This window comes from Erpetoichthys calabaricus, chromosome 1, assembly GCF_900747795.2.
Source record: "Erpetoichthys calabaricus chromosome 1, fErpCal1.3, whole genome shotgun sequence".
Taxonomy (NCBI): Eukaryota; Metazoa; Chordata; class Cladistia; order Polypteriformes; family Polypteridae; genus Erpetoichthys; species Erpetoichthys calabaricus.
The window spans coordinates 335,461,874-335,487,624 of record NC_041394.2 but is presented as its reverse complement, the minus strand read 5'-3'; the positions used below and the strand labels follow the sequence as shown (position 1 = coordinate 335,487,624).

Here is a 25,751-nt window from a genome sequence, read left to right as displayed (position 1 = left end):
GAGTCAGCAGAGAGAACAGAAATGGGCCAAGTACACAGCCCCGTGGGGTGCCAGTGCTCAGCATGATAGTGCTGGAGATTGTGTTCTTTAACATGGACTCTCTGGGGTGTCTCTGTAAGAAAAACCTGTATTCAGTGGCATAGGGAAGTTTAAATGTTAAGAAAAGTTACCTTTCAATGCATTATTTAGTTTTATCCACTAGATGACTAACAGAGACCACGAGATAAACTGAGTCATCTACACTTCAGGCAATCGTTTCCTTGTAGTGTGGTAACAAATACCAACAAGTGGCTCTCATCAAAAGAAATCCTCCACAGAGGATGTGTATTTGTGTATTGCTCATAACTCACATTCTGCACTGTCAGATGAAGATTTGAGCTGTCAAAAGAAAGTGACAATGAGAGTGCTGAGAGCAGTGCAACACTTACTGCAAACAGCTTGACTTAGCAATGCAGGTACTTTGTTGCCTTTAACTGTGTCATGCACTTCAAAATGATCACATATAGAGTGTTTATACATTTGTTAGTTGTATGTTTTCAACACTTTGGGAAACAAAAAAGAATTTTGACATTTTCGACAAAAAGCCCATGCAGAAATGTTCCAATTGAGAGATTCTGGTGGTGATCTCTGTCAGCGTCAGATTGTGATAGTCTGGTACAGGACTTTGCTTAGGAAAACTACACACAGGTTGGTGTGAATGACTGAAATTCATTCACAACATCTCAGAAGAACCAAATTACAAACCAGATGCCTTGTCATTAACTGCTTTTATTAAAACGTTTCCAGAGAGCCAATGAGTCGCATTCCCTTTGGGTTAAGCATGTTGATTATTGGCAGCATATATTTTATCAGATGAAAACATTTTGAAACTCTGGCACAGAGTTGCCACTTCTTTATTTAGGAACATTATGCACAAATGAGATAAAAATTACAAAAATTAATTTCCCGCATTTAAGAAAAAACAAAATTACATGCTAGAGTCCTAGTCATTAATAGGTTCTATTAATACATTTCCTTCTGCTTTATACTCCACAGAATTCCAATCAATTACGTTCCCTTGGGGCTCAGTATATCCTTCACTAGCACTGCATATTTCATCAGATGATAACGCATAATCCCACAGATGAACGTTGGTTATTTCTCCAGTAAAGCTTTGAGTGCTGTCAAATGATCTCGCCCATCTATCCTGATCTTGACCGAGAATTACAATTCCCCCATTTTGAATCTGGTGTCCCTGTCTATAAACTTTCCTGACACTCCTCCTGCCATTCACCCAAAAGGTAGTCAATCCAGATGATGACTTCCATGTTACACATAGATTTGTCCAGAATGAACTGAGCTGAGGAACCCTGAAACTTGCAGGAGTTGAGTTAAGCAAGTACAAAGTAAAAACTCCAGGTTCACTCCACAGATTTAGTGCATCTCCTGACTTATAATAGGAAAACAGGATAGTATCTCGTTTGTTGCGTAACTCTGAAGCGAGGCGCATGCAAAGTGTGAAGGCTGTGAGGCTCATGGGCTTAACTGGATGAAGGCTCACATAACTGCTGTTAGTTTCTTCAGGGAAAATCAGAGACTTCTTCTGAAGACCTGTGAAATACAAACAAAATCCTTTTAAAGTTTTATTCAAAGCTTCTAAAAATAATACCATGTAACATCAACAATAGTTGAAGTGCTCTTCTACATCGTTTTCACATCATGAAGCTGGCAATAGGTGACATGTACTGTGCCATGAAAAAGTCTTTTAATTTTCTTGATTCTCTCATACTTTTCATGGTGAGGGTTAGATCTTCAGCATCAACAAAGTATTAGGCCAAAGGGGGCATTGATTGAACAATTCACACAAACGTTTGTTTGGTAATATTTATTTAGGTAATTTAAATAATTCATCAATTGACCATGTGATCTCTATAATTGGTTACCACACTTTTCCCAGTTATGATTGCAGGAAGTTGCTTCTTGCCATTGTTGATCCAAGGAATTGTTTCAGGTTTCAGGATTCTCAGGTTTTTTTGTGGTCTGCTAGCATCTCCTGTTTAACCAAGCTACTGAACCAATATAACGCTACATAAAAAAGACTGAATTTCCAACCAAAGGTTGAGAGAAAAGAAGTAGAAATTGCAAAGTTTGGGATTAACCTTTCTCTGGAAAATATTCCTGTCAGGATGTCATCAATGAATATTTGTTTGAATTACCATGTATACTCGTGGGTAAGTCAAGGTTTGATTTTACCATGTAATTATCAGGATTTTATAATGTTGGTCGTATAAGTTGAATGTGGAAAACTCATGGTATTGATCCAAGAAATTATGATATGCCAATGCCCACCTGAGAGTGTGACCACAGAGCACACAGCCTTTTTTTCTATGTACTGTGCCCACATGACCACACGGTAATACCCAAACTATTCCGAAGTGATGTTTGCACTGCTTTGTGTTTTTTATATCTCACACCCTCATACACCTTTATCATAAGAGCATCCCTCATCTATGATGAAGCGTTCGGCCAGAAGAAAATAAGAAGCTGGTTTTAAATTAAAAGTCGTTGAAGTTGGAAAAGAAATTGGTAACTGCACTGCTGTAACAAAATTCAATGTGTCTGAGAAACTGGTGCGAGATTGGAGGAGGCATGAAGATTTAAAAAAAAAAAAAATAAGGGTCACATTTTTGAACGGGCATATAAGTCGGGGTCTGATTTTATGATCGATTTTTCGGGTTTCAAGACCCAGCTTAGACGTGAATATATACGGTAATTATTTGTCAGAATTTATTTGAAGAACCTTCTGATCTATTGTATTCTTTAACAGATTACTGTCATTTTATTGCTATTATGGTGTGCATCTAAGAGAATGTTCAACATGTGTTTTATAAAATACTAGCAAAATACCCGGGCTTCGCAGCGGCGAAGTACTGCTTTAAAATTTTAAATAATAAACTGAGGGAAAATGTACCAATAATTACTTGTTAAGGATCTCTTTGTATACCACCTTGTCAGTTCGCCCCTCCTGTTGTAATATGACCAAGCTGTGTGCTGAGCTTACTCTTGAGCATGCAACGTATAGTTGGCCATGTGAAAAGCAATCTTGCCTCAAATCAATGCCAACCTTTTGTAGGGTCTGTCCCTGAGACTTATTAATTGTCATTGCGAAGCAGAGTCTTACTGGAAATTGTAGGCATTTGAATTGAAATGGGAGATCAGAAGGTATAATGGGGATGCGAGGAATAAAAACTCTCTCCCCTGAGCCACCGCCAGTAAAAATAGTTGCCTCAATTAGGTTCTTTTGCAAGCATGTGACCTGAAGTCTCGTGCCATTACAAAGTTTCGGTGGCTGTAAGTTTCTCAGTAACATTATTGGTGCCCCAATCTTCAAAATTAGATTATGCTCAGGAGTGCCTGGAGGATTCAGAATGTGGACCGAGCTGCAGGCTATGGACGTATATACGTACGTAAGTAGGATTCAGTTAGCGTTGGGAACCCGCGTACCAAATTTCTTGAAGATGGGCCCATTAAGTAACAAAGACCATTGGAAAGTTCAATATGGCGGCCGACAGTGGTGTCATACCACCGAAATAAGTGTGTACATCGGTTTCGGTTAGCGCAGGGAAGCCTCCTACCAAATTTCGTGAAGATAGGGCCATAAATAAGAAAGTTTAACATGGCGGACGTTGTCGACCGTTATGACCGTTACGTGTAGAATTTCGAAATGCAACCTGCTTATCTTTTGTAAGTGAGCTGTAAGGAATGAGCCTGCCAAATTTCAGCCTTTTACCTACACGGGAAGTTGGAGAGTTAGTGATGAGTGAGTCAGTGAGGGCTTTGCCTTTTATTAGTATAGATTTTGAGTTATTGTTGTGGTTATTTTCATTGTAAAACATGTTTGCCTTATTTAATTACAATTTTCATTGAGAGTATCATCGTTGTTATTGTCAGAACCTCAGACAACATTCTAAAGTTGTTATTACTGTGGTTGCTTTCATTGGTATAAGTAGTGTTTTACACAGGGTAACATATTTAAAAATAAATAAATTGGGGGCTGAGAATTTCTTTAAATTGGTTTTGCTTGCTCATTCTCTTATTTAGATAAATTCAATTTCAGTTAAAGATTTTGTTTAGGTGGTCCAGGGATCTTATGGTTCCCCTCCCCCTTAATGAGATGTTAGCCCTTAGGCCTTTATTGGAGTTTTTAGGCCTCTTTTTGAAGTACTCAGACAATTTTAACCCCTTTTTGTACATTTTGGACCTGAATAATAAAACCAGTCTTCTAGAGGTCATCGATCACATCATCCAGCCACTTTGTTTTCTGTCTTTCTTTCCTTCTTTCTCCACCCAGATGACCAACCAGCACCCTTCTGTGTACCCTGTAAGTTCCAGTCCTTTTTATGTCTGGATGGGTTCTTTATATTGTCATTTCAGCTCATCATTTGGTTTTATTTTAGGCATCCAATACTCCTTAAAAGAACCAGATAACCTCCTTAATATTTTCTTCTTCTGAACAATTATTCTCTCTTCACCTATTTTGGTCAGGACTCATACTTCACTGTGGCACAAAACTCGTAGTCTTATAATTATTTTGTGTTTAGCTTTCTTCATCTCCTGTGTGACTGACATAGTGCAAATAATATTTCCAAGAACACAGCAGCATAAAATTATGCAATGTACTTCATAGGAATCTTACAAAAGTCACAAAGTGAGCCATTATTAAAACACATACCTTGTTCACAGCACACACTGACGCAGGAAACAAGGAGGAATAAAGCAAAGTGAGTCGGCTTCATTTTATTTCCTGATCAAAAGATGAAAAGCAGAAAATGTAAATTCTAAAGGAAACTCACATCGACAATCAACTTGACTTTTAACATCAAGTAAGTCTATAGAGTTGTACTGTTTCTCTTTTGTTGCAGCATTTTCATTTGTTTAGTTTTCTCTTTTTCTTGGCAGGCTGCTGCTGCCTTTATCAAAAAACCACACACACACAGCCCGTCCTGTGACTGGCACACTTGACTCTCGCCCTCAGTGCTTGCAGATTTAATAGCAATTTGTTTCATCAGGAGCCTCATGTATAACGCCGTGCGTAGAACTCACACTATAACATGGCATAAGCACAAAAGCGGGAATGTGTGTATGCACAGAAAAATCCAGATGCAGGAATCTGTGCGTACGCAAACTTCCACATTCTTCCGCTACATAAATCCCGTTCAGCGTGAAAAGTAACGCACGTGCACGCGCCAGGGTATGCGGTACCGTGGAAATGTGCGTGGCTTTACGCCAAGTTTAGGTTTTATACATCGCGATTTGAGTGTGGAAACGTTCGTACGCAACATTTCTGTGCGTACGCACCGTTTATACATGAGGCCCCAGGTCACCATGGAAGCTAGGACTGGTCTTCACTATGCCAACATTTATTTTTGTCTAACCCGTATTATATATTTGACCAGTGTAAAATACATACATAGTGGCCTCTTTTTGTGATCTTTCAAGGTGCTGGAAGTACTTCTTAGAGATTTGTGATCCATGCTCACCCTGTTCCTGCAGAAGTCCCATTAAACCTTAACCTGAACATGCTTTTTGGATTGAGATCTGGGGATTGTGCAGACTGTTAGATTAAAACGAGTTAACTGTCGTGGTGAAAAAGCCATCTTAAGATGTGTACGCAGTCAAATAAAGTTGCTAAGATCTGCCTGGTGCGCAAGCTTAAAGTGAGGCTTCCATCCATCCATCCATTATCCAACCTACTATATCCTAACACAGGGTCATGTAGGTCTGCTGGAGCCAATCCCAGCCAACACAGGGCACAAGGCAGGAACAAATCTTGGGCAGGGTGCCAGACCACTGCAGAAAGTGAGGCTTTGTATCCAAAATTATTCTTCAGGCCTCAACTTGCGGCCCAGTAAATTCAAAACAGCTGCACCCCATCTCAAGTAGCCAGTCAGTCAGTCAGTCAGTCAGTCATTATCCAACCCGTTATATCCTAACACAGGGTCACGGGGGTCTGCTGGAGCCAATCCCATCCAACACAGGGCACAAGGCAGGAACAAATCCTGGGCAGGGCGCCAGCCCACCACAGGACACACCAAGCACACGCACTAGGAACAATTTAGGATCGCCAATCCACCTAACCTGCATGTCTTTGGACTGTGGGAGGAAACCCACGCAGACACGGGGAGAACATGCAAACTCAACGCAGGGAGGACCCAGGAAGCGAACCCAGCACTAAGTGATTATCCCTCCCCCTACCCCATCAATTAAAGGTTTATTTGTTTACCTGCAAAACAGGCAAAATGACAGGATTTGCATTGTCTTGCATTTGCTGGGGTGCTATTTCACATGCTTTCTATTGTTGCATTTCACTGACCCTGCAGTGAGACAATAGGTGTTGTTCCCACTGCATCACATCTTGCATACAGTTTGTTGCTGGATGCCAAGATGATGGAAATTTCTTGTCCTGTGACTGTAACTTTAGTGATGACATAGGGCTATTCTGTCCAGACATTGCATGACCCCACAGTCTACCAGAAAGCTATGAGCACCATGAGGCATTGACATTTGTGACTAATTGTGCCCTCAATGTTGCCAATCTTTGGGGCGGAGTGGTGGCTCTGAGGCTAAAGATCTGTGCTGGTATCCAGAAGGTTTCTGGTTTGAATCCCTGTCACTGCCAAAAGAGATCCTACTCTGCTGGGCCCTTGAGCAAGACCCTTAACCTGTAATTACTCCAGGGGCGCTGTACAATGGCTGACCCTGCGCTCTGACCCCAAGGGGTATGCGAAAACTAACAAATTCCTAATACAAGAAATTGTATAAGGTGAAATAAAGAACAAAAAAAAAAAAATCTTATTCAAATGTGGCAATGGTCTGTCACTTGCCACATACCATTACTGGGCTTTGCTGCCTGAGCGAATAGCAATCAGCTGCAAGCTAGCGAAATGTCTGAAAGGTCTCACCTCATTTGTCTAGCTTACGTTCTTAATTTCTTTAAATGTTTGGGTTCAAAAAGCTCTTGACATGCAGCACTGAATTTGTGTCAGTGAAGAGAATGAATCAACATGGCATCTCAAGTCATTGATTTCTATTTGTGTGTAACACAGCGCTCAATAAAACTAAATGTTGCCCACTTACCGTCATGTAAGAATGGACTGGGAATTCTCCCTCAGGTAAAAAAAAGAAGATGTGTAAAGGTTAACACACCTCCTCACATTTATATCATGCTCTTGTTTTAATAACCGTCATAAGAAAATCAATATTTACCTAAGCAGGCCAGTGATGTGCAGGCTAGTAATAGCCTGAAATTGAAACTGTCATGGAAGCCAAGACAAACAGCAAACAAGTAAACAAGTGATAACAGCAGAGCCAAATATAATAATCTGTTCAACAGACTCTTCATGAAAATCAGCACACCCTAAAAAAGAGAGCTGTATAATTACAGAGAGCAATTGAAAAGGGTTCTTTATATTGAATTCAAAGCAAACAACAGCAGGATAATTTTTCAGATTTGCCCTTTAGAATAGAAAATAAAGCGATTATATGTAAACCCTTGCTCTATATGTTGTGGTGGGAATTTGGGAGCTCGTTTATTTAACGATATTGTATAACATTCCTCAGTCTGTCTGGTTTTAAGAAACTCTTAACAATTTAGTTAAAACACTGTGGTTATGGACACACAAGAACTTAACTTTAGCTTAGTGCTTTTTCAGTAGACGCTCGGTGTCCTTTGTAAGTAAACATGATGCCTGTTTACCTCAGGAGTGTTTAAGAATAGTGGGACATCTTGTACTGCAGGAAATGAGTGTTAATCGACAAATATTGTGAAGTGTTTTTCACAGCAAATATACTGTGTTTACTGGTAACCTTGTTTGGTAAATATTTTCCTGGAAATTCGCTGTATGGCAGGCTTGAACTAACTTTTTTTTTTTTTGTGGTGTACCATGATGCTTTGCAAAGCCAATGTGATATCATAGACTTTTAGCAGCCTAAGCCTAATCACCAACCCCAAGTGCATATAATACTGATCCTAGTAGTGGGCTAGAAATTAGTGGAAAACTTACATATAAACACAAACACAAAACAGAAGGAATGAAGAAAGAAACCAGAAATATGTTGTGTATTTGTGTCTTAAAATTAAGGTCCTATTGTAAGGACATGTTTGTGACCCGTGTGTAATACTGAGCCTACTCCTTTAATAGTATTACCCAGGGTCACACACACACGATTAGGGGGCAGCCAAAGGGCCCTATGGAGAGTGAAAACATACCAGAAGGGAGTTTATGGCAGCGTATTAATGCTTTTCTCATTTCCTCGCCAGAAAAAAGGAAGAACAAAGACATCACGCACCTTGAATTCTACGCACGAAAACATCATCCCAATAAATGAAGAAGTTTCTCATTTTCATCTGTCTGTCCCTGTTGACTTCACTTCCGGTTGCACCTCTATCACCTTCTTTTTACTTCACCCCATTTCTTCTGCCTACTTCCTGTCCAGACTACATAAATTACTCTGTTTGCTCTTGCTTGGTTATCAAGTGTTTTCATGAACTTGACCGTTGTATCAGTGCAAACTGATTTATTTTAAATCGTCGACAGTATATGCTCCTCAACCCTTAATCTATCTCTCTCACATGTATTTCTTCACACCAGAGTTCTGTGTAGTTGTTACAAACAGAAAGGTCTGAAGAATCCTCATGCTTTAGTGTTGAGCTTATTTAGGTAGCAGTGGCAGTGAACGAGTAAAAGCATCAGGGAAAAAATAAATTCTACTATTTGATTTGAGACAGATGAATACCCGCTATTGAAACTGTACGTGGTAAGCCTCATTGAATTCATGGTTCATGTCTGCTACTGTCTACAAGAATGTACTGTATATTTAATTTTGTTAATTTTATTTTAGGGAGGTCATGTTAATTTAAAGTTTAGCACTGCTGCCTCATAGCTCAGGTCCCAGTATAGTTGGCAGACATTTCCCCAGTTGTCATGGACATTTCAAAGAACGTTGCTCCATGGTAATAATCCACTCAAAGCTAGCTCAGTTTTTCTTTTCCAATTGACATCAATGCATTTCACCGAGTTTGGTGAAGTTCCAGAACTTTTCCATGATTTCGCCAAACTGGAGATGAAGTGAACTCAGCAGGGTTTACTCATTACCACTGGTAATGTTTTGTTGTGAATACCCCACCATGAGCAAATATGGAATGCATAAGCTTTAATACGATGTAAGTAAGCACACAATTTATATCTTTAGGTGTCAGTGTGTCTGGCCCTGATGAAGGGTTAGCAGTTACAAAACATGCCAATCTTGATATAAATATCCATGGATACAAGTTTTTTTTTGATTGTGAATTCCATGGCTTCATTAATTCTGGACATTTAGATTTTTAACATCACAAAGCTAAGGATTATTTCCCTAAGCTGGCTATGTTTTGAAAGTTTGTTAGAATGTGAAAATCTTTTGTGCTCAAGTAAAATATAATTGAAAGAAAGGAAGTGAAATTATTAGACATTGTAATGTCTAATAATAAAATTGACCTTGCTGTTATTTGTTTTGAATTTGTATATAAAATCTCACCTGATCTGGTATAATTGTGATGTTTTTTGATTAACCTTTATATAGAATGTAATAGCAAAAAAGATAAAATGGCTGATCACAAGCTCATTATATTAATGAGGGCAAACAATGTTTCCAGTGCTGCTTTAAACAAAAGCAATAAAGAGAATATAATAAGTCTCAGAAATGTACAAGTAGATTATTTGAAAATATGTAGTAAATAGCAAATGAACTAAATAAATATTTCATCCATATTTTTATAAGTTAACAAATTAATGGCATGCCTACAGCAGAAGAACGTAAGAACTCTTTGTGGAAAGATATTTTTGAAATTCCAGAGTAAGACATTCTTCAGGTTTTCAATGAATTAAAGAGTAATAAAATCACTCAGGTCTGAGAGGATTTTACTAATTGAACTGAAAGAGCTGAAAGACACAATTTTTTCTGGTAGTCCTTTTGCATGTAGGATGTGCCTTATTAATACAAGGTTGCTAATGCGACTGTAATCTACAAATATTACCCCTGTAAATGTTGGATTGGTAACAACTTTGTTAACGTACATCCAGACCAGTAGTGTGATGAAGTCAGGACCTAAAACTACAAAGAAGCCTAAAAAAGTCCTAGGCCGTAATTCCAAACAGACCTGGGGCCTACACTTGAAGTGAAATGGGAACTGTTTAAAAAATCCTAATTAAGATATGGTTTATTTTAAAAATAAAATTGATATTTAAAGTTTAAATATTGAAATATATAAAGCCTAAACTTGGTGTAAAGCCACACACATTTTCACAGTAGCTCATACCCTGGCATATGCAAGTTCTCCACTCGGTTTTGCATAATAATAATAATAATACATTTTATTTATATAGCGCCTTTCCCATGCTCAAGGTACTTACAGAATATAAGAAAGAATGGCAGGGTATACAGTATATGGCGTTGTACAAACCAGATAAGTAAATAAAGAAGATTATGACAGTGAATTCAGAGAAAAATCTTAACAGACAACATAATTGATGGTCTCGCACACACACATACAGGTTACATGAGCATCTTGACAGAGAAGTAAACTGAGAGAAGGGTAATAAAGTCAAGTAGAGCTATAAGCCTTCCTGAACAGATGAGTTTTGAGTTGTTTTTTAAAAGAATTCCTGGAGTCAGCTGACCTGATTAATTTTGGTAGGTCATTCCAGAGTCAGGGCGCTATACAGCTGAAGGCCCTGTCACCCATGGAGTGTAGCTTAGTGGGGGGCACAACAAGATTGCCAGAATCAGAGGACCTTAGTGGGCGGACAGGCGCATAGTGATGGAGAAGGTCACTGATGTAGTTTGGCGCGAGGTTATTTAAGGCTTTGTAGGTTATTAGTAGGATTTTATATTCGATTCTGTAGGACACAGGGAGCCAGTGAAGGCGGAGCAGGATGGGTGTGATGTGCTCACTGCTGCTGGTTCGAGTTAGGACTCTTGCAGCCGAGTTTTGAATAAGCTGGAGCTGTGATATAAGATTAGAAGGGGCACCTGCCAGTAGGGAATTACAATAATCGATGTGGGATGTGATAAAAGCATGGACAAGTTTCTCAGCATTAGAGAAGGAGAGGAAGGAGTGAACACGGGATATGTTACGGAGGTGAAAGTAAGAAAGTTTCTTAATGTGATTTATGTGGGCGGAATAAGAGAGGGAGGAATCAAAAATGACACCAAGATTCTTTGTAGTAGAGGCAGGTCTGATGAGATCACTGCCAAGATGGACTGGGAAGGAACTCATTTTATTAAGTTGCATTTTAGTCCCAATTTTCAGGAGTTCAGTTTTGTTGCAATTTTTTCAATTTTTTGCATTGGCGGCATCCAATGTCAAAGCAACGCTACTGTTCCTGTGTGGTATCCCTTTCTTTTTTACATCCACATTCATGACGCGGCTTTATAAATACATTGAAATTAACCGCATATTGTTTATTAGTTTAATGCATCTGGTTGTAATTAACATGTAGCACTATAATGGTCCAGGGAATAGCCAAAATATTCTAAATACCATAGCTGCTTTGGTGTTGTTACTCTCACTGCGCCTTCTTTTTCTTATTTCAGCTGCTCCCGCTAGGGGTTGCCACAGTGGATTATCTTTTTCCATATTACTCTCACGGCACCACTCCGAGTATTTATATTACTGTATCTGAGTGTGGAATCACAGATCTACAGCAGCTGATCGGAAAGAGAATTATCGGTTTACAGCATCAAGCACACGCTGCCTCAGCCATTCGCTATTTGAACTGCGTCACACGGCAAATGCTTCAGAGCCTTTCCTCATGGTTCAGAAACAGTTTCATCCCAAGAATTCTAAACACACTCAATCAGTCCATCAAGTGCTCCTTATAGAACTGTTTGTACTTATAAGTACAATTACCTCACTGCAAACTTGCACTGCAAGTCACGTTATAAAGCAGATATTTGCATATGTTGACGATATCATTTTTACGATGAAATGCAGCAAAATATGTTTATTATATTATACAGATAAAACTTTAACTTCATTTAAATAATCTATATTGTTAATAAATAAACATGTGAGGACATGTTGCCGCAGCGCTAGTGAGCTACTGGCGCTCCGTTCACGGTTTGTTCCTACCTCGTGCTGTATTCTTGCTGGGACTGGCGCGACACTAGAAGGATAGATGGGTAGAATAATTAAACATGCACTACGAGGATTTTTCAATGTTCCTTAAACGTTTTGAAGAATCGGCGTTCTAAGCTTACAGATGGCTTAACGTTTATTACAGAGCTGATTGTGTGGCGATTGGGTATTTGGAGAAAGAAAAGAAAGGACAGGAATTGGGGGTTAGTACGTTTGAAAGAGACAGTACTACTTCAATAAATTATTTAATCAAAGGTCGCACATAGCGCAGCAAGTATCTTGCGTGAGACATGAACAATCACTGCGCCACTGTGTTCCCATGTTTAATAACATGCTTTAACTCCTACCATCATGAAAATGATATCAAGTATACAACTCAGTATTTTAATTATTCAGAGAGCTGTAATATCATGAATGTAATGGATTCTGTGTCCTGTCGGAGGAAGAGAAAACCCGGAAGCACGTAGTGATTCACACACAAAGAGCACAATAGAAGAACAAATACAAAACAAAGCATTTAATGTGCTACTTTAGTTACAATGGGATTTGAGAAACTAGTAAATTAAGCAATTTTAAGATGACGTTTATGATGTGCTACTCTAATGACAAAATAAACTACGTGATTAAAGTGGAAATTTCGAGATTAAAGTTGACATTTCGTGCTTTTTTCCCACTGCTTTTTTTTCTGTACCCTAATAAGCTTTCATATGACACTCAGACGGTGGGCTACGACTTGCCTTTTCACGGCGACTTTGATATCTGACAACTTCTTTTTTATTTCGGGCACTGTGCGACTTTGTGAACTTGAGCTTTCGAGTTTCTCCGACATTCTATGTCACTCGATCAACTTCCTTTTGTTGATTATATCACTGTTTAAACCAACAAATTGTACGTTTTTCCTTGCCCCCACTTGGTATTCACTGAAATTCTTCTTTTTTCCCTCGTGCTTTTGCCATTGTCTTTTCACAGAAGGCTGAGCTTAAGGGCTATTTATATTGATTTGCATATTCAAAGAGGCGTAATTTTGGGAGGAGTTGGGGCAGGACAGCAGGCACATGCATGTGCGTTACTTTTCATGCTGACTGGGATTAATATAGCGAAAGAACATGGAAGTTGGCGAACGCACAGATTTATGCATCTGGATTTTTTTGTGCTTACGCCATGTTATAGTGTGAGTTCTACGCACTGCGTTATGCATGAGGCCCCAGAACTGTGTGCCACATGACCTCACAGGTGAAACAGTATAAAGGTTAGTGTTGTGAAATTCAGAATCAAACAGCATGTGTGTTACAAAGATTTTTCAGTTTCAATTTACTTATTGGTTTTTTTTGACACTATCTTTGTTGCTTTTCTGAAAATGACGTTGGCCTATCTTTTTGACAAATGCTTATCTTCTAGTTACCTTGCAAAATGACCCTTGCAGTCTGGCATATTTCTTCTCTGTTGGCAGATTACAATAGCCCTTGTCCAAAAAAACAAGATAAACAAATACTTAATTTCATTTATTAAGTCAAACAAATTAAATTACAAATGCAAAAAGTAATTATAACTCCTAAGGATGAAAAAAAAAATCACACAACAAATAATAAAATTCCAATAGAAATAAAAATATATTCAAAAGGAGTCAAAAAAAAAAAAAACTATTACAAAAACAATATCAAAAATCAAAATGCTGAAAAGAGTCAAATATAATAAAAAATCAAATGAAAAAGTAACAAGAATAAAAAAATGTACAGCGATTGTAAACATGAACATTGAACTGAACAATATGAGCAGGAACCAATGCCTCAGCACAGGAATTTAAAAAGGCAGTGTAATCAGCTAGACCTTTGAAATATAAGGAGGACCCGGCCCCTTAGGTTCATCACACAATTAACAAAACAGATAAGCAACTATATAGGCATGACTAAGAGACAAAAAATATGAAAATCAGCAAAGTAATTATTGAAAAACAGGGAACACAAAAATGAAGGAATGAGCACAATATACATAATATACAAAAAAAAAAAAAATCACCAGCAAAGTAAAACAAAAATAAAAGAAACTAAAGCCAGGAATGAAGTCCTGGGAAAATCATAGCAACTACTGTAGAGGGCACATATTGTTCAGGACAGCCAGTCCTGCGCCCCCTGGTCACATTTAATGCTGCTATGAAGACTTGCTCAGGGACACCAACTGGCCTTTGAATACCAGTCAGGTAACCTGTGTGGTGTTCTATAAAATGTGCTTGAAGTGTTGTTGTCCAATTGAGGCTCATTCAGTTCCACAAATGCAAAGTGTTTCCAGTTAACTCAAGATTGGCTTGATTATGTGAGCACTTATAAGATTTAAGCATCTCTGAAAACCGATTGTCGATAGCATCAATCAAGGCCAACAAGGGAGGCTGCAGCAGTTCTGAATTTGTGCAATGTATAACTAAATATTAATGGAATGATTCACATTAAAAAAAGCAAATGTAGTTTGTGAATGTCATATTTGAAGCACCTTTGGCAGCAACCAAAACACAAGATTACGGTGGGCTGGCGTCCTGCCCAGGGGTTTGTTCCTGCCTTGCGCCCTGTGCTGGCTAGGTTTGGCTCCAGCAGACCCCCGTTACCCTGTGGTAGGATATAACAGGTTGGAGGATGATGAATGACAAAATGCAAGAACACACTTGCCTAGAATATACATTTTTTATTCATATATTGCGCATTTAGCAATCCAAAAAAGCTGCAGGTTCTGTCACTGGTGTGATACCCCGATGTTACTCCTACTGATTAGTTTGCCTTCATCAAAATATTACAACAGTGTCATTTAAAAGGATTGACCTGGGCACTGATGCTATAAATGATCTATAATTCACATATTCAGTTTCTGATTAGCTTTTTGCTGCCATTATTCACACACGAGTGCAGTATATTGTGCCTAGGACGTTTGGGAGACTTCAGTAACTTAATCTACTGTCACTACATGTTGATGCTGCTTGCACACTGCTCAGGCACTGACTGTGGCAGGTTGACTTTGCAATGTTTGGTTTCAGCTAATTGTATATAAAGTTGAATTTTGCAATCCTCTAGTCATCATGGAAAACCAGTGGGTCTGGGTTGTTCTTTAACGATTTATTACAGACAATCCAAGCTTCCTTATTTTTCAAGGAACAGACGCACCTTGGATGATCCCACGGTGCTACTGAAAATAAACTGACTTTATATACATTAGATGAAACCACAAACATTTGTGTGAAAATCATCATCATCATCATCATGAGTACCAAACTAGACATCTCAAATTGTATAATTTTATGAGTCTATTATACTGGCAGATCGTCAATTTCAAAACATTTAGCATTTTTCATATTTTCCTAGTGGGTAAAGAAGTAATATGGATTATTATATAATAATAATAAAGAGACTGAGTGCACTTCATTATTGAATCTGTTAATATATGTTACTCTTTATTATTTTACTAAGTACGTACAAATACTGCCATAACTTATTTCTTTCTAATCCTTATTTGTGCTAGTGGTTTAAAAGCTCTGCATAGTACGTAATAACAGGAACACACCGGGGTTGATCCTAGAAAGTCTTGAAGTGTGACATGCTTTCTTGTACATTACTTTAACATCTCTGCACTGCTTTAGTGTTAGAGTTTTAGAATTGGTAGTCTTTACAAATGATGATTTTAACATTATGGAACATTTATTATATTTTTTCCTTTAATCTCTCAATGGTATAATAATTTAAATATGACATATATTTAATTCTTGTTATTTTTCAAAAAAAGTGTAGCTTTTAACATGTAACCACTTTGCAATGAATGTCATATTAATTTAAATGATAGTATAACTAACTGTTCCTGGTCTGGAAATGTTCCTGAGGATAATAGGAGGTGATACCAGAAGTACTTATGGTCTAAAAAACATAAGTGACAGATGTGAGGACTGTTACTAGACTAAATCTTATACAGTTGCATAACACCAATCAGAAGAACTGGAATGATTAGAAGAAAAGACTGGATAGTTGAGAGAAGCACTGCAGGAGGAATGGAAAGTTAGGGAAAAAGACATAGTGCCAAATTTGAAAGTTTCTATCAGTCAGAGACCTAGTTCTGGGACACTAACCCAAAATCAGCATAAACACATTTTTTTCAGGTTAATGTTTTATTGTTAAGATAAATATCATATGAAGTTTAGAATCTAATAGATAGGGATAGCGGGTCTGAAGTCCAACAGCTTTCTGTAAATGAGATTGCAGGTGACTAACATTACATAGAAAATTGTACACAGTTTGGTGAGCCTGAAAAGAAAAGCCTGGAGGCACAAAAGCTTTTAGGCCAGCAGTTCTCAAACTAGGGGGGCGTGAAGTAACAAAAAAGGGGGAGCGAATGTTGCCATATGTGGAGTAATTTCGCTATTCATAGGAAAAATTTTAGATAGAACTTTAGATGGCCCCAGGGGGAAATTTGGTGTTTTACAGAAACTCTTTAAATACATAAACAAATATATAGGTAGATATATAAATAAATAACCAAATAAATAAATCTTTATATATAATCTTCATTTGGATCTTGATCTTTGTTTGTCTGCTAATTCACTGCCTTGTGTAGTGTTCCTGCTGTGTTCAGTAGAGGGCAGTAGTGATGGAGGAGGAGAGGAAGTGAGGGGGAGGATCGTTGGATGAGGTTGGAGTGTGGTGATTAAAGAGGACTGAACTAAAGGAGACTACGTGCTGTTTGTACTAGCTGAATACACAACACCTTGGTTGTTACTTTTATTTACAAACACTGTTGATACCACTCTTTGTGTTTAGATCTGACGTCAACACCGTGCTTTGTGTTTAGATCTGGCGTTGACACCTGCTTCGTTGTCGAGACTGTGGTTTTTTGTGTTTCTATCGACCGTCATTGGCAGAACTTCGTCCAAATCGAATTTTCACCCACTTCTTGGAGTCGGCAGTCAGAGTATATAAGTGGGACACACTTCTGTGATTTTCCATCAGTCGGCGTTTGGAGTTCAAGAAAGAAGCATCGGTTCTTCCTTACTCTTTGGATTGCCACAAAGCAACCTGCGAGACTGGAGAAAGGTTGAGAAGAGATCGTGAGAGGAAACGACAGCGTCATGAAAACGAGATGGACTGTGAACGGAGAGAAGCAGAAATGCTCCTCCACCACCACATAATTACTATTCGGACAGTGATTCTGAGTAGGCTGTTCCTATCGAATCAATGTCCAAGGGTTTTGTTTTGTAATTTTGTTTCCCTTATAAAAAATCATAATGCTGTGTGACGAAGGGCCCAGTTCACGACTGGCAGACGCATTTAAACAGGGAGCCCTTCACAGACAACTTTAACACGCGCAACGTAGTTGGGCGCACATGGTTAGTCAATAAATAAACACAAACACTATTTTAAGAGCCATTTGCTAGTTACATAAGATACATAGATATTTTACTAAATGTTAGTGCATAATTCCTGCGGTGGGTTGGCACCCTGCCCGGGATTGGTTCCTGCCTTGTGCCCTGTGTTGGCTGGGATTGGCTCCAGCAGACCCCCCTGACCCTGTGTTCGGATTCAGCAGGTTGGATAATGGATGGATGGATAGTGCATAATTTTTAACCCCCATAAGTTGAATTGAATTGGTATATTCTAGCTATTTCTAGCTTCTCTGACTAAACATTATTCTCAGTTAGTTATCAGCTTTGCCATGTGTAAGGTGTAGAGGGCACATGGTTTTAAATCGTGCCTTTCGTGCCTTGTGTGCCAAGTAACACGTAAGGCAAAGCACTTAATTGGATGTGCTGCGCTTTACATTTAAAGCGTACAGAAGAAGAAGTTAAGAATCTTTAAGTTTAGAAACAAAGTTTTACAAGAAAAGATAAGTTTAGAGAAGATACATTTTTTCTTTTTTTTGCATTTTATTCTACGTGTGTAACAAGTTTTTTCTTTATTCTTACGTGGATTGTTTGCTTTGAATTTTCACTAAATATTTTAAATGAACTTTTTGACTGAGAGATTTCTTTCGCCACGTGTTTTACCCGTGCTTGAACTCACCTTACACTCTTGCAGCTACAACTATGATCTGAACAGACACCAGAATGACTAAAAAGATAGAAAACTTTTGACTTGGCTGTCACAGTCCCAGTGAAGCACTATACAGGCCTATTGCTATTGCGTTTCTTGACACACTTCTGCTGAATAAGTTCTTGGCTGAAAGTTCTCTGTGTTATTGTGTCACAGAGAAGATATGCACCATTGTTCATAATGGCACTCAGTGTTGTTTTAATTCTCTCCTTTGCTAAGACCACCAGAGGGTCCTCCTATATTTGAGCCTGCTCTTTTACCGTGTTGATTTGGTGGACCTCTCTTGAAGTGATGTTACAAGCTCAGCACACCACAATGGCCATCTCTGGGCTGTAGAAGATGTAAAGGGTGTCACTGCCCACATTAAAGGAGCGCACCCTCCTAAGGAAGAAGAGCCTGTGCTGCCTTTTCTTATATAGTTCTGTATTATGAGACCAGTCCATCCTGGCATTAATGTGGACCCCAAAGTACTTGCAGGATTGGACCACCTCTACATCCACTCCTTAAATAGTGACCAGACATAGATGCTTTTTAGAGTGGAAAAATTTAATTCATTGGCTTTACTGATGTCAAGGTGCAGACAGTTTTCTTTGCACTGAGAAACAAACTTCTACACCTGACTCATCTCCTTTGTCTCATCCCCTTTAGCAATACACCCCATAAGTTCAGAATCATCTTAGAATATCTTCAAGTGACATGACCTGGTGTTATACTTATAGTTGGAAGTGCACAGAGTAAAGAGAAAAGGAGACAGACCTGCTCCTTGTGGTGCTCCAGTGTTGCTCACACAGTCCATGAGTCTCACAAACTCCAGTCTGCCTGAATGGACACCATAGGCTCATCCACCTAAATATTTCTGACTTTACCCCTTAACAGGGATGGTTGGATGGTATAGAAAGCACTGGAGACAGTTTGTATTATCCAGACATACCAGGATGGCATGAAGTGCTGGGTAAATGGCCTACTCTGTGGACTGGTTGGGATGATATACAAGCTGAAGGTGTTTCAGGACTATCTGGATTATTATGCTTAATGCGTCCCAACATCAGGCTCTCAAAACACTTCATTAAGACTGGACTGAATGAAGTGTGATTTGTGATGCCTAAAATGATAAATTTAAAAGGTCTAAATTGAGAATGTAGAGTCATGCACACAGTTATCAAAAATGCTCAAGTCTGTGGTGGAATTTAAATGATATTCAGGTGGCAGTAAGAGGCCAATGTGCCACAAGAAAATAAAAATTGATAGTCAAGGAGACAAGAACTTGAAATTCTACAGCTGTTTTGTGAGAGTGAGCTTTTCCCCTTACTTTATAAAAGATTTAGATTCTAACTGCACCCAACCTCTATCCTAAATAACAGAATCAAATCCTAAATAACATGGCATCACACATCTCCACTCTAATGATCTCAGGCAAATCAAAAGTAGCGCTATTATCAGGCGATGGCACAAAGTGGGCCAGACAACCAAAGTCAAAGAGGTGTGCTCGTCATTGTCACAACAGTAGGGTGCACGGGGGCTGTAGCAGGAAATTGATCCGAATTACATCATCTGTGCAACAATATTAGAACTGGATGTGCATGAAAGTAACCGTCCTGTTAAGATTTTTTCTGGGTTTATTGGAAACTCTTCTTACATGTTTTATGATCCAGTTGAGGTTTTTGAAAATGTAGAATCTGAACTTTGTTTTCACGTTAGTCCTCATTTTGAACATGATGAACGTTTTTCACATCTTATTGCTGTGCCATTTTGTTTTGTATGGATGCCATCATTTTGTTGTTTATCTGTTTATGTTTGCCATCTTGGTTGCTACTGCGTGACAACAGGAAGTGTGCCACGTGTGATGTCACGATTGCCAGTTTTTGGGATTGTCTTATCTTGTTTGTGTGACTCCAATGCTAATCTGAGCTGCTCTGAGGAGCCACTGCAGGATCTTGCAGTCTATCAGGTAGGTATGAACAGCAGTAGGCAAAGGAATTTGTAACCAAAAGTGTCCCAAATAATGCAAAACTCAAGGAACAATGACTTGTTTATAACAGACACTCCTTCAGCCCAGATTAGTTTCTTGTTTATATTTTTACAAAATGCAACACTCACTTGAACTGCAGACCTACATGGCTTGCAGTCTCAGATTCTGTTCCCATATTACTGGTTTTGCTGTGTGAGGGACAGCAATCAGCCATTAGATAACCAAACAGGCTTGATGGACTAAAAAGTCTCACCTCGTTTAAATTTTACAGTTCACAAAATTTCCACCATGAAGCATGGAATCACTGACAGCGAAGAAACTAAATCAAGATGTCACTTAAAGTCCTTGGTTTCTGTGTGTGTGTAACTCAAAGCTCAGTAAAACTAAACATTTCCCACTTACCCTTCTGCTGGAATAGACTGAGATCCCCACTTAAGAACATTGGAGACGTGTACAGATTAACAAAACTCCTCCGGTTTATACTGTGCTCTTGTTTTAATAACCTTCATGAGGGGTTCAGTATTTACAAAGTGGGTCAGTGATACAGAGGTTAGTAACAGACGGAAAGTGGAACTGCAATGGAAGCCAAAACAAACAGCAAACAACTCAACAAATGAAAGCAGCAGAGCCAAGCACAGCAATCTGTTCCAAGAATACTCCATGAAAATCTCCACTCAAACCCCACTGAACAGAAAGGGCCACACGATTACAGAGCTCTTTCTGCCTCAACGAGAAGAACTTCAAATTAGTAGCAAATAGCAAATGAACTAAAGAGATATTCCATTTATATAACAAATTAAGAAAGTAATCAGACCACTTCACTTTTTCACATTTTGCTATGATGAAGGTCAGGTCAAGTCAAGTCAGGTCAGGTTGGGGAGTATGCACTGGTACAGCACGTTGCTGCACCCACCATACAATGAAACAGCACAGGATTCTGGTTGGCAACCCCCCAGGCAGACACACGTTGTCCAGTCCCACCCTCCTGAAATGAACCTCTATCTGCTGCATCCAGGTGTTATGTAGGCATCCCCTGGGCCTGGCCAAGCCACTAGGGTCCTCAACAATGAGGATCCTGCGAGCCAGATCACCCTTGGGGAGTCGTAAGACATGGCTGTAGTGCCGTAACTGACACTCCCTCACAATGCAGGTAATGTGCCTCATTCGGGACTCCATGAGCAACTGCTCATTTGACACAAAGTCCGAAGAGACACAGTACCAAAGGAGTCCAGTCTTTGTCTCAGGTCACTGGAGAGCGTCCATGTCTCACAACCATATAGCAAGACAGGTAGCACCAGGACTCTAAAGACTTGGCATAGATATCAGGAGTGCCACACACCCCTTTCTAGCAACTTCGTGACCCCTCATGCTCTCCCAATCTGTCTACTGACTTTGTAGGAAGAGTCACCAGAGACTTGAATGTCACTGCCGAGGTAAGCAAACCTCTCGACAAGGCTGACATATGATGAAGCCTCGTGCTAAAATTATTTTAATTAATTTATTTTCATCATCAAGCAACACTCAATACTCTAGAAAGGCAAAGTGAAAACTTTTTGCCAATTTATTGTAAATAAAAAACTGAGTATTCTGACTATTTGCTCAGTACTTTCTTGAAATACCTTTTGCAGTGATTACAGCCTTCTTAGGTTTCATGCAACAAACTTTGTACACCTGGATTTAGGGATTTTCTGCCATCTTTCTTTGCAGATTTTCTCAAGCTCTGTCAGGTCAGATGCAGACATACAGTGGACAACTATTTTAAATATTCTTTAGAGATATTTGATTGAGTTCAAGAACATTCAAAGAGTGGACCATAAACCACTCCTGTATTGTCTTTGCTTCATCTGTTGGAAGAATGACACTTTGGCCCAGTCTGAGGTCTAGAGTGCTCTGGAACAGGTTTTCATTCAGGATTGCTCTGTACTTTGCTCCAGTAAGCTCTCCATCAACCCTGTCTAGTCACCCAGTCCCTGCTGCTGAAAAGCAACCCCATGGTGTGATGCTGTCGCCACCATGCTTCACCACTGGAATGGTATTGAACGGATGATGAACAGTGCCTAGTGTCCTCCAAACATGATGCTAATCTTGGTTTTATCAGAACACGGAATCTTGTTTCTCACAGTCTGAGGGTCCTTCATGCACTTTTCTGTAAACATCAAGCAGGCTTCTATTTGTCTTTTACTGAGGAGAAGCTTCTGTCTGGCCACTCTGTCACAAAGCCCAGATCGGTGGAGTGTTGAGTAATGGTTGCCACCTTTGGAAGTTTCTCCCATCTCCACAGAGAATCTCTGGAGCTCAGCTAGAGTAGCCATCAGGTTTTTGGTCACCTCTCTTAACAAACCACTTCTTAGTCAGCTCTAGGAAGAGTTGTGGTTGTTCCAAAACTCTTCCATTTAAGAATTAGGAAGGCAACTGCGCTCTTGGGGACCTTTAATGCATCAAGAATCTTTTTGTAGCCTTCCCCAGATTTGCGTCTTGAGACAATCCTGGCTGTCACGGTTCCAGGGAGGCACAAAGCAGTTGAATTGCTGTTGGTATAAAGGAGCCACTGTAGCATTTCTTGATGCACTTCAATTGAATAATCTCTGGGCTGAAAATAGCTTTTTTGGTTTAATTTTTACAGGGATGATCATTATATTTGTTTGTTTCTCTAGTGTGGGCATTTTGCATTTTAAACTTAAAATGAGGCTTTGTCTCCAACATGTAGCCTCGGGACACCTCTGAGGCCTAGAAAACAGTCTGCCTTGTTGCAACTAAAAAACAGGCTTCGGCCTACGCAGACTATGAAGAGAGAAAAGGCCCAGAATGCACTCACAATGTCAAAAAATAAGAAAAGGGAGGAGGTAAACTGTCAAACCCTGTGCTCACAATAATAAAACAAGTTTCTTTAATTTGAAAAAATGTATGACACAAAAGTATATGGTGAACAAAAAGAGATTATGCTAAAAAGGAGGATCTGAGTTAACAAACCTAGTCTGGAACCCAATAATCATAATCCCTTTAACACAGTTAAAGTTCAAAAACTAAAAATAATTGAAAAGAAACATTTTACAAAGGTTATATAAAGAAAGCCAAAACAGGAAAGTTCACAATCAATGTTTCCATTAATCATCAGTGTTAGAGAGTGGTGCCCCAGCTGTGGCATTTGCTGCTGTGTTATTTCCGCCTACATGGCACAAGGAATATAATACATTAAAATAGAATAAACATTAAAAAATGCAAGAAAATGAATTAACTAAATAATATTTGTCAATGCATTGTGACAGGTAGGGGGTGCCACTGAACCCCAGACTCGAGACACAATGCATGTTCACAGCCAAGGGTTCAACAATAAGTGCATTTTATTATTCACACATGCCCGTTTTCAGTTTTCTTCCAAAAGTATTGACACACACAGTTTATATATTAATTCTCCTCTGCTCTCCTTCAGGCAAGTATTGTCCTCAACCTCCCAACTCTAGCTCCCCTGGATGAGGTTGATCGGCTTCTGGGAGTATTTCTGGTATCACATGATTACATTCTCAAAGCACTTCCGGGTCAGGTAGAACCTCCTTAAAATGTGTAAGTCCTCTCCCTACAGTTCCCTCTGGTGCCACCCACATACTCTGACAGGGCTGTCCATCAAGACTACAGGATATCGCCCTGCGAGGGTGGAAATGGGAGCTCTACTCGAGTGATGCTGCCATCTGACATACTGGGGGACTACATGGCCCCAAGAGACAGACCTTCCCTGTCCTTCTGTTATATCTTCTGTGACACTAGGGGTCGCTGTTGCCCCGTAAAACCCATAGACAACACGTCCAAACACCAGGTAAAAGTCCCAGTAATATTTTTAATTTCTTTTATAATGTGCACAAAGCACCTCCACCTCCACAAAACACAATAATAATCAATAATCACAACAATAAATCCTCCTCTTCCACCCAGCAGCTCCGTCACACTTCCTCCCAACTCCGGCTCTCCTACTGGGTTTCCCACAGTCCTTTAAATAGTCCTTGACCCGGAAGTGTTCCTGTCCTTCAGTCCACGTGATTCCATAGCACTTCCAGGTCAGATAAAGAGTTATATTTTTCTTCAGCCCGGAAGTACTTCAGTTCTTCCGTCCCCATGACTTGGGAGTACTTCCAGGCTATACGGGAAATAAAAACCCCCTGTCTTCCTGCAGCGTCCCACAGTGGCCCCCAGGGTCCCCAACAGGGCTGTGAAACCGAACTCCATCTCCCTTTGCTGCAGGGAAGACACCATCTAACGGCCTGGATGTGTCTGCTGGGATGAGTTGCCGGCCGTCCATCACACTTCCCAGCCAGGAATGGTATCAACAACTACCCCAGAAGTGACACTTTTCCTTCCATAGCCTTCCTTTATGACCTCCTATCTGGGTAAGTAACCACCCTTCCTCCTCATCAAGATGCCAGTCTATTCAACTTGGTACCTACAACATGAAAAGAGAAAACTAAACATATTAATATTTAGCAAATAATAAACAGACAATCATACAAAGATTCAATAAATGAAAAAAAATCATCTCATTATTTTAGCTTTTCCAACATTTGTTAGGGTCACAGTCATGACTTTCTAATAACTTGTTTCTTATAATTGTTATGATTTTCAGAGTTTCTTCTCATATTGAACACTACTAATTTCTTTTTAAGGTTGTTATTATTTTTTATTGTTAATTTAATGATTTCCATACTTCCATTTCATTTATTGTTTCTGACTGCTGTGGATATTGCACAACTTGTCTGCACATTTAGTTAGTGTTAAAACTACTTAGGGAGTAACAACCTTTCCACTGTGTGATTCAGACCTTTAAACCTGATCCATCCATAAGGCTAAGTCTTCATGCTGGACAAAAACTTTATTTTTTTTGGGTGTTTTCACTTTGCTGCCTTTTTGACTTGTCAAATTCTCTCTGTCCTGAATGATTATAACTGATTCTTTATTTCTCATGTTTACATGAGATTGCTTTCAATTGCTGGTTTAACCTGCATGGAGGGCTAGTGTGGTACAAATCAAACATATTAATTAAGGAAAGACACTAATCCTGTACTAGGACAAGTTTGATAAAACCTCTTTGAGGCAGAAAGTAAGAAGAAACCTGTTCATTGGTTCTTTAATTATCCCTTCAGTTAATGCTGAAGAGGGAGTATTCATCAGATCAATCAAATTGTTTTGTCTGCCTAAGGTAAAGTCATCTCTGATGGAGGATTGCAGGAATTGTCGGGTAGAGGGGTCCTTTCATCAGATTGGCTGGCCCAGCACTGGCTCAGCTATGGAATGGCCATTAGGGGGAGGCAGCTTGATCTAATGGATCTAATTCTTCCATGTGAAGTCTGAGGACTGATTTAGATCATTTATTTTAGATAGAATGCATACTGATTTGGCAAAATTTTACACCGAATGCCCTTCCTGACGTAACCATCCCCATTTATTAGGAAACTAGAGAGGAATAAAATTGATGAGCCACAGCATGAAGTTATAGGAAAGAATGGCGGAAGCTAGGTTAAGAAGTGAGGTGATGATTAGTGAGCAGCATTATGGTTTCATGAAAAGAAAGAGCACCACAGAT

At 39.3% G+C, this 25,751-nt stretch overlaps 1 protein-coding gene across 3 annotated transcripts in view; it reads right to left on the bottom strand.

Moving 5' to 3' along the window:
- Positions 1–750: 750 nt before the first annotated feature.
- The window catches only part of LOC114664880 (pentraxin fusion protein-like), a 39,618-nt gene continuing 14,617 nt past the window's right edge, over positions 751–25,751 (bottom strand). Inside the window, exons 1-4 of one of the 3 annotated variants that reach the window (XM_028819186.2) lie at positions 20,585–20,703; positions 13,560–13,619; positions 4,712–4,783; positions 751–1,590 (exon numbers count right to left, since the gene is read on the bottom strand). In XM_028819186.2, coding sequence (XP_028675019.1) covers positions 983–1,590; positions 4,712–4,775 — 672 coding nt within the window. In that variant the 5' untranslated portion in view covers positions 4,776–4,783; positions 13,560–13,619; positions 20,585–20,703 and the 3' untranslated portion in view covers positions 751–982. Of the gene's footprint in view, positions 1,591–4,711; positions 4,784–7,116; positions 7,198–13,559; positions 13,620–20,584 lie in introns of those variants that run through there. The other 2 variants (XM_028819179.2, XM_028819195.2) reach the window with 2 other exon arrangements.